Genomic DNA, 12,217 nt, shown 5'->3' on the forward strand with positions numbered 1-12,217 from the left:
CCCCTCCCCCGACTGCTCTCCTCAGTTGGAATATCTTCCCATCCTGAGGATGTTGGCGCTTGGTCAGTGTTGGCTCTCGGGCGTGGGGAAGGAAGAGGGTAGGGAGGCTTAGCAGTGTGAGGCTGGGTGGGGAGAGATCCTCCGGGTGGTTTGTAGAGACAGGAACAGACTGCAGACAGTTACCTGGAATCCATCACGATGGGGCTGCTGCCTGCTCTGGGAGTCACGGAGGCCCTTGAGGCTCCTTTCTTAGTCTCTGAGCTCCTGTTTGTCGTCGGGAGCTTCTTCATGTGGAGCAGGAGGGCTGCAGCAGACGGAGGGCCCATGGTAGCTGTTGTGCTCTCCTGTCTAGGTTGCTGCTTGATGAAATCCTACGTAGCTGCTTCTGCCTTTGTAGTAGGCTGCTGGGGGCTGGGAGCCATTTCACTTTTGGACTAGTGCTAAGCTCTAACGTTGCTAGAACTGAGACGAGCAGGGGCTGGGGTTTAGTGTCAGACCTGGGTGGAGGAACATATGCTGCTGAAGTGAATTGTGGTGTTGCTTCTTGACGGTGGAGCTTGGGAAATACATCCCCTGCCCCTGGTTTCTAATGACGTTAGTGGAGCTTTTCACAGGCTTTTACGGGGGGTTTTCATCCATCTGTCCTAACCAGAAGTCTGGCGGTTTGTTGACAGTGAGGAGAATAAAACAGTCGGATGGCTCGAAGCCATTCGCTGCTCTGTTCATCACTTACCTCGTGCTGACGTGGGGTGCTAGCGGGCAGGAGAGCGACTGACAGCGGTGTGATGGGTGGGGACAACCGTGTTCAGTGGTTCTAGTGGCCCTCCCCTGGCAGGATGCCTGTTGGCCACTGACACTGCGCACTTCAAAGCCTGCGGGCCGTCGAGGGAGGGGAAGGGGCAACCTTAGCCTGGGAGCTGGCAGTCCCCACCTTGGCTTACCAGTGGCAAGTCACCTGGCTACCAGCGACTGAGCTTTTGTTGCCCAGAGCCTTGTCCCTTCCCCTCTGGGTGAGCTGGCCTGCAGGAGGAAGCCGGGATGTGGTTTCCCATTTCACTCTGGAGTGTGTGTGTGTGTGTGTGTGTGTGTGTGTGTCCCCTGCCCTTACCCCCCTGTCCCAGCTGGCAGAGCCGGGTCCCCCTCCTCTGTACATACCCCTGTTGTGTGGGAATTGCTGATGTTTGTCGGTGTGTCCGTGTCTGCCGTAGACCAGGTTTTGCTGTCCCCTTCTCATGGGCAGGCACGCACTGCTCTGCTCTCGTGTTGTTCTGAGTCACGGACCGGGGGGGAGGGAGGGGGGAGACCCTAAGTAACGGGAGGGAGGGGGGGTAACTAGTGAAATAAAATAGTTCACTTCCCACTGTCTTCTCTATGGATGTGTATAATATTGAGTGTGTGTCTGGCCCTGCTGTCTCTAGCTGTTAGCCGAGTAAGTGTGACTATTAATATGAGTATGGACTGTCTGACCACGGCCGTGTATCACACTAAATAAAGTTATTTCACCAACATCTTGGCTGTCCTGCTGCCGGAGAGGGGCCTCGGCCTCTGCTTGTTCTAGGTTTAACGAGTCTGGCCTGCGTTGGTATGGTGGGAAAAAGCCAAGTTTACTGGTTTAAAGCGTGGCTTTGAGAGGGGAACGAGGAGGGCTTTAAACTGGATTGGGGGTGTGGCTAAGACCTAGGGGGTGTGGTCTAGCAGGCGGTGGTGGTGCATCCCATTGGTGGTTGCTCAGAGGGGGCGTGGCACCGCAGCCCCCCTGAGGATCTGTTTTCCTGTCGAGGCGGTGTGAGGGCGGCAGCCGCCATGACACTGCTGCCATGATACCGCTGCTGTGATACCGCTGCCATGACCCTGCCATCACGGCCCCACCGGGATGCGGCGTTCACCGCCTCACCAGGGGATGGCAGCGCCCGGGGAGAGCCCGGGGCCCGCCCTGGGAGGGCCCTGAGGGTGGCAGGAGGGGCCAGGCCTCGCTGCCTCCCCTCAGCACCTGCCTCTCTCAGTGGCGGCCCGCTCCTGCCAGGCTGGGGCGGGTGTCACCGACCTGGGAGCACTGGTGGTCCCAGCTCCCCTCGCACCCGAGGGGCTGTGATGGGATCCCCCTTCCTGGGTGTGTGAGGTGTTTGGGGAGCCTGAAGGCAGTGCTTGGCCTTGCTGGCCACAGGGGAGCCCCCCCGCCTCCCTCCCACAGGCACCCCGCCAGGCTGGGAGAGCTTGTCCTGAGCCATCAGCACTCCCCACAGTGCTGCATCAACATCCTGGATGTGCTGATGGAGAGGGCGTACGATAATGCTGCATGACATCAAGTAGCGACAGGAGCAGGACACCCAACGCCATCAACATACATGACAGCGCCCAGCCAGCTGCCAACGCTCATGTGGGCCACTACACCCGTGAGTAGGGGCTGAGGGCCCCAGGGGGACAGGGGATGGGGCTGGCTCTCTTCCACCAAAGTCTTGGCTTGTGTTAAATAGAGGGGTCAGCCCGTCCAGGCTGCTGGGCAGGAGAGAGATCTTTGGGCTACAGGACGCCACTTGGGATCTCTGCTAGGAGAGGTCGTTAGCAGCAGTAGGGCTGGGAGGTGCCGCTTGGGGGAGATGGCAAGACCACTAGAGGGGGACACTCGGGCCAGGCAGAAACCTATGGAGCAGCTACACGTCCATGCAGACCCCACACACTGTTCAGGCAGGTGAAACAATTGCCAGCAGTGTGCCCAGGTGGCCAAGAAGGCCAATGGCATCCTGGCTTGTATCAGCACTAGCGTGTCCAGCAGGGACAGGGAAGGGATCTCACCCCTGGACTTGGCACTGCTGAGGCCGCACCTCGATGAGTGGGTTCAGTTTTGGGCCCCTCACTCCAAAAAGGCCATTGAATGACTTGAGCGTGTCCAGAGAAGGGCAACGGAGCTGGTGCAGGGTCTGGAGCACAGGTCTGATGGGGAGAGGCTGAGGGAACTGGGGGGGTTTAGTCTGGAGAAGAGGAGGCTGAGGGGAGACCTCCTGGCCCTCTACAACTCCCTGAAAGGAGGGTGCAGAGAGGGGGGATGAGTCTCCTGACCCAAGGAACCAGCGCCAGGACAAGAGGGAATGGCCTCAAGCTGCGCCAGGGCAGGGTCAGACTGGCTCTTAGGAAGTATTTCTTTGCAGAAGGGGTTGTTGGGCGTTGGAATGGGCTGCCCAGGGCAGGGGGGGAGTCCCCATCCCTGGAGGGGTTGAAGAGTCGGGCTGACCCAGCGCTGAGGGATCTGGTGGAGTTGAGAACGGTCAGTGTGAGGTTCACGGTTGGACTGGAGGAGCTTCAAGGGCTTTTCCAACCGAGATGATTCTGGGATTCTGTAATTTATTTTCCTCCTTGTTCAGGGCAGCGTCCGAAGCCCTTAAAGAACAGGGATGTGGTGACACCGGGATCCTGGCAGGTCAAGGATGGGTGTGACACCATTATCAATTTCTCTGTCAAACACCCAGTGAGGGAAGAGCAGGCTGGGCCTGAAGGCTCTCCCATTACAGTGATCTCCTGAACCGGAGGGTTCTGGTAAGGGCAAAACGCTGCCCTAAGGTTACCAGCTGCACAAATTCACCTGAATTAGGAGTCTGGGATGGTCTCTTGAACAGGATATGGCGCTGGCTGCCTTAGAGCTGAGCTACACCCAGTCAGTGACAGCAAGTTCCTACCTGTGCCTGGGACAAACTGGGATCACAGAGCCCCCAGCATGTAGCTGTGTAATTCCTTTACAAGTTCCTCAGCTTGAGGCAGCTCCTCTCTGCCTCTAGCCTAGTCTTTGCCCCCTACTTTCAAGGCCAGACCTGAGAGAGGGAGAGGGCAGGGAAGGTGGAAGACAGCATCTGGCTGCTGTGTCTGCACAGAAATGCCCTGGCTCTGCGCAGGGCAGTCTCTTACCCAGAGCATTCAGCTGGGCCCAGCAGCTGCAGTCTGACCTGCCTGGCTTGGGTAGCTCCAAAAGGTAACTCTGGTTCTGCAGGATGATGCAAATTCTGGCCCCAGTCAGCAGAAATCCTGCTCGTGATCCAGAGTGCACCTACATAACGTGGCACTCCCGTTCCAGGCCCTCTTTGGCAAGCGATGATGTTAATGCTGCGGCTTGCTCTCAGGGCTGCCAGGTGGTTGGTAGGAGTGCTGCCATTTTCTGGCACACTACTGTTTGTTTTTTTTCCCCCCCCTCAATTTATTAGGGTCGCTGCCAAAATAAAGCTTTGCAGGTGAGCAGAGCATTTCCAAAGTGCGTGTGCCAAGTCCTGCTGCAGTGGCTGGAGTTGAGGGCTGAAGGCCCAGGCCTCCCAGGGGGGCTGCGCCTGGGATGGGCATCTCAGCTTGGCTCCAGTGTGGCGTCACATTCTGCCAGCTGACAGATTAATTTCTGAAACCAGAGGGGTATGAATAACGCCATAACTCTGGTCTCTTGTGCCATAACCTGTCTGAACAGGATCTTGAAGCTCAGTAGCTTGTGGAGATCCTGAACGGAGTGGCAGAGCAGTGCTGGAGGGGTCTCTCGTGCCAGAGGCGAGACAGGGACAAAGAGTTTCAGTACAGGAAGTTTAATTTCCCTCTCCTAAAGCAGCTGATATTGTCAGGAGATCTGGGCGAGCAGAAGATGGTCCCATCAAGGAGTTAAATCAGCCTTTTGCCTCTCTCAAGTGGGTCCTGAGTCCCTCCTAAGCAGCCATAAAAGAAATGGAGTAGGTGTTAGTAGATGAGACATTGCCAAGACCTTTTCTAAGCTTCCATGGTTGCTGCTCCGGTGCTTCCCTCTGCGTGAACCTGTGTAAGGAGGAACCTTACACAATCCTGCTCAGACCCATCCAGTGGTTTACAATAAAGTGGAGGGGAAGCTTTCAAAGAAAATCTCTGGGTTTGTAGGCTTTTCTCTCACAAGGGGACTGTGTGGATCCAAACACACCGGCCCCGCTCAGCACCGAGACGGAACGGGGCCGGGAGCATGCGGACGTTTGTACCGGACGTTTCTCAGGTACAAGCTGCCCCGCCGTAACACAGCACAGCTGGTTTTGGGGCTGTTGCTTCAAAAAGTCAAGTTACCTGCAACACTGTCTGCTGCCCTGGTGTTAGCACCCGGAGTGGGAGCCCAGTTTTAAAGGTTCTGTGATCCCCTTGGGTTAAATCAAGGTGAAACGACAGCAGACGACCAGTTAAAATGTTTTACTTGCGGTAGAAATACTTGGAAAAGGGTAGTAAGCGATGTGGTCTCTTATATATCAGAAAAAAAAGAAAGGAAAGAAAAGGAAAGGAGAGAGAGAGTCAAAGAAATCCAGTCACCACCCCTGGATCCAGCATTGTCTCAGGTCTGGTGATATTGGGTGGTGGGTGCACACCCAGCAATGTTTTCTGTCGCCTTTTAAGTTCATCTTACCAGCTGATTTGCATACTAGACAAGGAGAGGCAGTATTCCACGAACTCATTTCCATGAGAGACGAGGAGAAGGTGGAGCGGGGGTTCTGCGCGTGCACTGAGGGGGAGTTGGGTGCACCAGCCCTCTCGTCAGATTGAGTCGTGGTCGCTATCTCCCCATCGCCTTTATTTCTCCTCCAGTTGTCACAGATTTTTGCTGACTTCTTGCTTCTTGAGCAATCATCCGGCTTCTGGGGCAGAAATGCTCACCTCTTATCAGTACTGATCACCTCTTCAATGATGAAGTCGTTGGCAAGGCCTGCAATGGTGTCAAGTTTACACAGCAGAGCCACAAAGTACTGGGATTACGCCAGTGATTAGCGGTACTTGGGCTTGATGAGAAATGTTTGGTTTCACTCAGTCCAGTTTCCCCCCTTTGAGGCTTATCTAAGGAGTTTGGGGATACAACCGGAAGAGAGTGGGGACGTGCATCCTTCGATACACTCCCGCTTCCTTGGGCGGCGTTCCTTAGACTAATCTTAAACTAAACTGAGACTAAGTTCATTAGACTAACGTCCTTGAGATTTTCTGTGTCGGTGAGTGTTTGAGGCATTCCTTCCTTCAGTTCCTTACATTCGGCCAGGGAGTTACTCACTGACAGACTAAAGCTGCTCCAGTGCTCCTGACTCTTGGCCTCTCTTGCAAGTCGCTAAAAAAATCCAGTGGTGTTGGGCCTGTTATTTTCCCAGCAGGAATTGTTGAAAAATAATTACTAATTTAATCAGCAAGGACAGTTTGTGCCATTTCAGCAAAACCATATCTTGGAAGGTACTTAAGAAAACTCCTTGGAACTAGATGAGTAATCAAGGACTGTAACAAACGGAACTAACAACCAAGGCTGTACCATATAAGGAAGGAGAATTCAAAGGTTCAAACAAAGCTCAGGAAAAGTTCCTCTTCTAAAAGACCACCAAAGACCCCATGGAAGCCCCTCAGAGACCCAAGCCCCACACGTAATGACTATGAAGATATGATAATTAGTTCTGGGAAATTTAATACACATGTAACAAGAGTGATACAGGCTTTGGCTGAGGCAACATATGGCGGACATGTTAGGTGGAACAATTCCCTCATGTCCCTGGCCAAATAAAGTAATGCCTGCTTGTTAACACGAAACCCAGCATTAAGGACTTTTATTCCCTATTTTGGTGACAGAATCAGCAACTACCCGTTCGTCCCTCCAGTTCCAGAGGATAAAACGGGCTCTGATGACCAGTATAAACCCTAGCACTGGTTTGGCAGTTCAGAGACCCAAGACAGGAATGTGTTTTGGGGAAGAATCCACACTTTCCTGTTAGCCCACAGGCAGTCACGGGGCCAGCGTGATGGTGGCTGCGAAGGCACCCTGCTAATTACCTCTGTGTAATGACAGGGAGGAAGCTGCCGGCAGGGGAGATGTTCCGGGAGCTCCTGCGCTCTGAAGCAGGATTAAGATGGAACGCTGAGGTTGTATTTGCAGTCCCCTGTGGAAAGGTGTGCGTGCCAGTGCTGTTTTCCAGCAGGCAGAGCACAGAGTCAGCTCTGGGGCCAGGGACCGGCCACTGAACCTTCACCCCGGCATGTCCAAGCACAACGGGGAGGGGGGAAGGGAAGAGGGAGCATTGAAACCTTGCCTCGCTGCAACCCGAGCATCCTCCTTCCCTGAGGAACACGTAAATGCTGGGAGACTGGAGTGGCGAACGTCCCACAGGACACAGAGGCCTGTCTCCATAGAAAAGCTCTTTTACCTTCTCAGGGCGTTACAGTGGGCCTTCCAGGATGTCTATTTCCCTGGTAGAAAAGCTAATTTTTTTATTCTGAGCAGAAGTCTTTTTTCTAGTGTATTTTATGCTGGCTTTCTGCCCAGCGGTTGGGTTACAAGCGGCCCGGCTGGCAGTGCTGAAGCTGTGCCAGGGCTCCTGCTCTTGGCCGTCTCCAGCAAGTTGCCACCGCAGACAAAATCCTCCATGGCAGCTCTTACTCCTGGCAGTGCCGAAACACCACTCTGGGCTAATCAAGGGCCGATTTCCACCACAATCAGGGGAAAAACACCCTTAAACCGAAGCTGCACCTCGTGCAGGTCCCGCTGCAAGAGCAAGGGGAGACAAACCCTGTCCCAGCTGTCCACCCAGCACCTCCTCGGGCAGTAATGAACAACCCTCCACTTCCTGAGTGGGAATAAGATGAATTCTGGTTGCTGTAGTTGTTTTATTACTTCAGTTATTACAGATAAGTGGGAAACACCGCACAGAAGGCCAGAGCAAGGGCTGTCCTGATGCCGTTTACAATGTGACACCACCATGCATTTGCACCCAGTTTTGCCAGTAATGAGCATGTTTTCTCCCAGCACAGGGCACAACAGGTTTCCTCCTCTTTCTCGGAGAAAAAGCAAAGGGGAGAAGTTGGCCTCAAAGCAGCGGGGAGCTGTGCTGGGAGCACGTGGCAGGGACGGGGCTGTACCAAGGTAAGGCAGCAGGTTCAGCGAGCAAAACCCTCAACCATGCAAGCACCACCCCCAAGAGGACCTGGCCAAGTGTCCCCACAGCCCTTCACAAACCTGCTCCGGGCGTCTCAGTCCCGTTTCGGGGGGGTCGTTGAGCAAAGAGGTACAAACGTGCCTTGGCAGATTAGTGCAGCTAGAGATGTGTGCTGAGTTTGAGTGGATTTTACTTCTGTTCCTCGAGTCCCAAGCAAACGCAGCAGTGTAGAGCAGAGGTAGGACAGTGGAGAAGGGAACAATTTCACATCACCGGAGAAGCGAACAGGTTGATCTCTCGGAGGACAAAGGCCATGCTCTGACCCTCTCGGCCTTACATCCTACCAACAACCCGCAGAGCAACTCCTTTAAATTAAGTCCTACTAGAAGAGAAGCACAGTCTTGCCGGAGAAGTTGCCCGCTTCCACATCAGCTTGTTTCAACACCCAGTTCCAGGAGTACAGACTAAATTCCCATCCATCTTCCAGCTAAATTAAGACTCCGCTGGGAAGCAGCGCTGATGCCTGTGCAGCCAACAGGACAGTTGTGGCTCCAGCGACAGCTGAAACTTCATGTGTCATCTCGGATGTTGAGGAAGAGAGTGGAGAGTGTTTTGCAGGGCAGCCGCCCTGGAGACGCAGCAGATGGCTGCCTACTAGTGAACAGTTCTTTCCTTCTGCCTCTGGTAATCTGGAAGGGAAAGAGAAGGCACGGCTGAAAGAGCAGGAGAGGCACTCACTGATGGCAAGGGGGAATTACCCAAAATGTTAAAGGAAAACATAGATTCTGTTTATACTCAAGTAGAGGCAGCGTGCGCTGCCCTCTTGGGTAGCAGCTGCCTTTACAACAGCATATTTGCACTCCAGCCAGTCTTTTCAGGTTATTCCAGGGCATTTAGAACAAAAGTTTGTTTAAAGTCCTCTCTTCCCCTGCTCCATATTTTCCTTCTTCACATAAGGGTTGGTTTCCATTTTATCAGGAATCCTTGTTTGGCTTGACTTGACCTCTATTTTTCCCCCCCCCCTTCTATCTATGAACTTTATGGGTGCAGAAACTGAGCATTAATAGTTTTTTCCCTCAGTCAGAATTTAAACATCCTTAAGGATTAAAACCACAAGTATCAGCATAGATCCACTAGTGACAGAACCAATTCCTGTGTCATTCAAGGATAAGTAGCTGCTTCTGCAGCTCGTAAAGTTAACACTTCCACTCCACAATCATCCCATCTTTTAGCGCTGTGTCACTAAGCCCTGCTCTACAAGTTTTTCTACGTGGGCAGCTGAAGCCAGTCCTTGCTGTTTAGACTTGGTACCTGTCCTGGTCTCCAGATCAAAGCCCAGTGTTCTTCCCAACCTGCAGGCTTAATACTGTCTGAGGCCTTAGATTTGTAACAGCTAAACTCGGGTGGAATCAGCAGGGACTTTTCTCCTTTTCTCCAAGGAGAAACGCTGCTGCATGACTGGACTCGGGAGCTAGCAGGCACTCACTGTAGGGGAAGTAACGCACACGCATGGTGATTTCACGGGCCGTCTTCAGGATCTCCACGGCCTGAAAGCAGAAAGAGTTGCTCAGCAACCAGGCTGGACAGGAAGGAGGAATGCACCGCTTACATAGTGCTGCCAGCTGAGAGGCTGGAAGGAGACGGTGCATGCACAGATTTCTGCGCTCACCTTGCTGTGCTCGATGTCCTGGAAATCCACATCGTTCACCGAGAGCACCTGATCCCCTTCCTGCAGCCCAGCCCTGTGCGCATCCGAGTCGGGGATCACCTGCAGAGGGAAGAACAGAGTCGGCAGCAGTGACACTCGGCACGGCCAGCGCCGCAGCTCCCTCCCCACGCAGCCATGGCCTCCCCACGGCACTGGGGAGAATGGGGAGCGCACCAGCAACACCCCCTGGGCTGGGGAGGGCTCAGGAAATGGTGCAGGACTGTCTGATTGCGGCTTGGCGCGTGGTAAATTACAGCCGTGAGTTCGGAGACGTGTATAAGGCATGGGACAGTCTCCCTGCACGCCCAGCTGGCTCAGCAACACCCAAGGGAACAGACAAAACAGATAAAATGGCAGAAGGACAGACACACCTTTGAGATGAAGATCCCCAGCTGCGAGGCTTTTCCTCCCCGGATGTTGAAGCCCAGCTGTGAGAGACACCGGCACTGAAATGCTGTCACCCGCTTCGGCCCAAGGGTCCTTCCCGCTGCTCCCGTCTCCGGTGTTGGTGCCTCAGTGTTCGGCCCGTCCCTCCCTGCCAACCTCCGTGGCGATCTCACCTCCAACACCCGCGGGGCTCCCTGTGCTTTAGCAGCTCCACATCCCGAGATAATTGTACTTCTCTCCGCCTCACCCACGAAGCTTTCTGCTCCCTCTGCGGCACGGCCCTTCCCCTTTCCCCCACCCGTGTCCCTGGATGAGGAAAGTGCCCGCAACCTGCCCGACCTCCCCCTTGCTACGACGATTATCATCATCCCACAGCTCGGCCTCTGCAACAACTGATTTTTGTCAGGAAAAGCCTTAGGAAGGGCGGCCGTGAATCAAACCACGGGAAACGCCACACCGAGGGAACGACCGGGCAGGGCCTGCACCTCCCCGCGGGGGCTGCGCGGCGGCACCCGTCCGGCTGCAGAGGGGTTAAACGGGGGGTCTCACCTGCGCCCCGGGCGGCTTCTTGAGGACGATGGTGCGGGGCAGGAACTGGGTGAGCTCGCTGTTGTAGTCGGGGTGATACACCCTCTGCAAACGGCAACGCGCCGCCGGCCGTCAGGCACTGGTACCCGCCGCACACCCCCCACCCCCGCCGGGGCCGCGGCCCCCCGACACCCTCCCGCGGTCCCCTCACCTCATGTGGCGGCACCCAGGCGGGCGGGCTCTCGTAAGGCGGCAGGAAAACCACCGGGAAATCATCGTAAGGTAACCGGGCCTCCATCTTGCCGCGGCCGCCTGAGGGGACGGACGTGCTGCGCCGCGCCCCGCCCCGCCCCTCGCCGCGCGCCCGGGCCCCGCGTCGCGATTGGCCGGTTGCGGCGCGTGACCCCGGTTTGAATGTTGGCGGTTACGGCGCCGCCATTACAGCGGGCAGCGGCGGCTTTAGGTGGGTCCCACTGGGGCGGGCGGGTCGAGCTAGAGCCGCTGCCGGGCTTGGCGGGTCGCTGCGCTTCTCCCCTCGGCTGGGTGTCGCGGGGAGACTGCAGGGCTTGGTCTGCCGCTGGGCGCGGCCCGCCGGGACGTCGGTAGTGGCCTAGACCTGGCCTAAGCCTCGGGGTGCCAGGTGGGGGTGGTGGGCCGCAGTGCTGGGCCCTGCCGGAGCGGTACCTCCCAGCGGGCGCTGCTCCTGCGAGGTCTCAGCCGGCTCCGCTCCTCCGCAGGGTGACTGAAAATGGTGAGGGAAGATGATAAGGTGATCCCGGTGCGGGTGGCGTTGCGCTGCCGGCCCTTGGTGCCGAAGGAGACCAGCGAAGGCTGCCAGATGTGCCTGTCCTTCGTCCCGGGGGAGCCGCAAGTAAGGGAGACAACCCCCTGCGCCCGGGGGTCCGCAGTGCTTTCCCCCAACCCCGCCCCGGGGTGTGCTGCCGGGGTGCGGCGTAGTCAGCCCTGTCTGTCTCCTCCGCAGGTGGTGGTAGGTAACGATAAGTCGTTCACTTACGACTACGTGTTCGACCCTTCTGTTGAGCAAGAGGAAGTCTTCAACACAGCTGTCAGCCCTCTCATACGAGGCATCTTCAAAGGTTTGTGGTAACTGAGGTCGAGCTCTGCTTTAACATACTGGGGGTTTTGGTGGGCTTAGCTGTGTGGAGGAAGGGGCTGTTTAATTCTCCCTTCTGACTCGCTTTTTCTTTGATCTTCTCAGAAAATAAAACCCTGTGCTATCTAGATACTGACTCCAGCCTCTAGTGAGATGTGCTAAATCTTACCTGTTTACAACCCGTTGTACTCCACAGGGTTAACAAAGTGACTTGTGTGTGTTCTTTGGGTCATTTTGGTTCCTGAAGCTATTTGTATAAGGCAAGAGAATTTTATCAAGAGTAATACGATGAATTGATAAGCATCCCATCCCAGAAGCTGTTAGTGATGCTACAGTGGAGCTAGGATGGCAGAGGACTTATACTGTTTCTATGATTAGCTCTGGTGAAGCAACAGCACAGTCTTAAGAGAGCTCGAATAATAATTTTATCTGTGCTTTGGGGAGCTTTTCGTTGACTTTTTCCCCCTTGATGTTACTAACTGCGCATAAATATTGTGTAAACAGTGAGGGGCAATGATTTTCTGGAAGGATGCTTTTACTAGAATGTAGCTTTGTTCATCACAGTTTCTTCTGGTTCCCGCGTGACTGTCTGATCCAGACGCC

General features: G+C 55.0%; 2 protein-coding genes across 10 annotated transcripts in view; one reads left to right on the plus strand and one right to left on the minus strand.

Annotated features, from left to right (window-relative positions):
- Positions 1–1,817: 1,817 nt before the first annotated feature.
- Positions 1,818–12,217, plus strand: part of KIF4A (kinesin family member 4A) — a 30,533-nt gene continuing 20,133 nt past the window's right edge. The window contains exons 1-3 of one of the 4 annotated variants that reach the window (XM_074882375.1): positions 1,818–2,393; positions 11,238–11,371; positions 11,483–11,597. In XM_074882375.1, the coding sequence (XP_074738476.1) occupies positions 11,249–11,371; positions 11,483–11,597 (238 nt within the window). In that variant the 5' untranslated portion in view covers positions 1,818–2,393; positions 11,238–11,248. Of the gene's footprint in view, positions 2,394–10,916; positions 11,372–11,482; positions 11,598–12,217 lie in introns of those variants that run through there. The other 3 variants (XM_074882376.1, XM_074882378.1, XM_074882374.1) reach the window with 3 other exon arrangements.
- PDZD11 (PDZ domain containing 11) lies at positions 7,574–10,832 on the minus strand. Of its 6 annotated transcripts, XM_074882382.1 has the most exons (6): positions 10,712–10,832; positions 10,522–10,605; positions 9,957–10,013; positions 9,547–9,645; positions 9,364–9,424; positions 7,574–8,566 (listed from the first exon to the last, which is right to left on the minus strand). In XM_074882382.1, exons 1-6 carry the CDS (start codon positions 10,796–10,798, stop codon positions 8,532–8,534), a joined length of 423 nt encoding a protein of 140 aa, XP_074738483.1. In that variant the 5' UTR covers positions 10,799–10,832; the 3' UTR covers positions 7,574–8,531. The 6 variants fall into 6 exon arrangements, with proteins under 6 accessions (XP_074738483.1, XP_074738482.1, XP_074738485.1 ...); XM_074882381.1 differs by lacking the exon at positions 9,364–9,424; XM_074882384.1 differs by lacking the exon at positions 10,522–10,605 and having other exon boundaries at positions 10,712–10,831.

The sequence above is a fragment of the Strix uralensis genome, chromosome 13 (genome assembly GCF_047716275.1).
Source record: "Strix uralensis isolate ZFMK-TIS-50842 chromosome 13, bStrUra1, whole genome shotgun sequence".
Lineage (NCBI taxonomy): Eukaryota > Metazoa > Chordata > Aves > Strigiformes > Strigidae > Strix > Strix uralensis.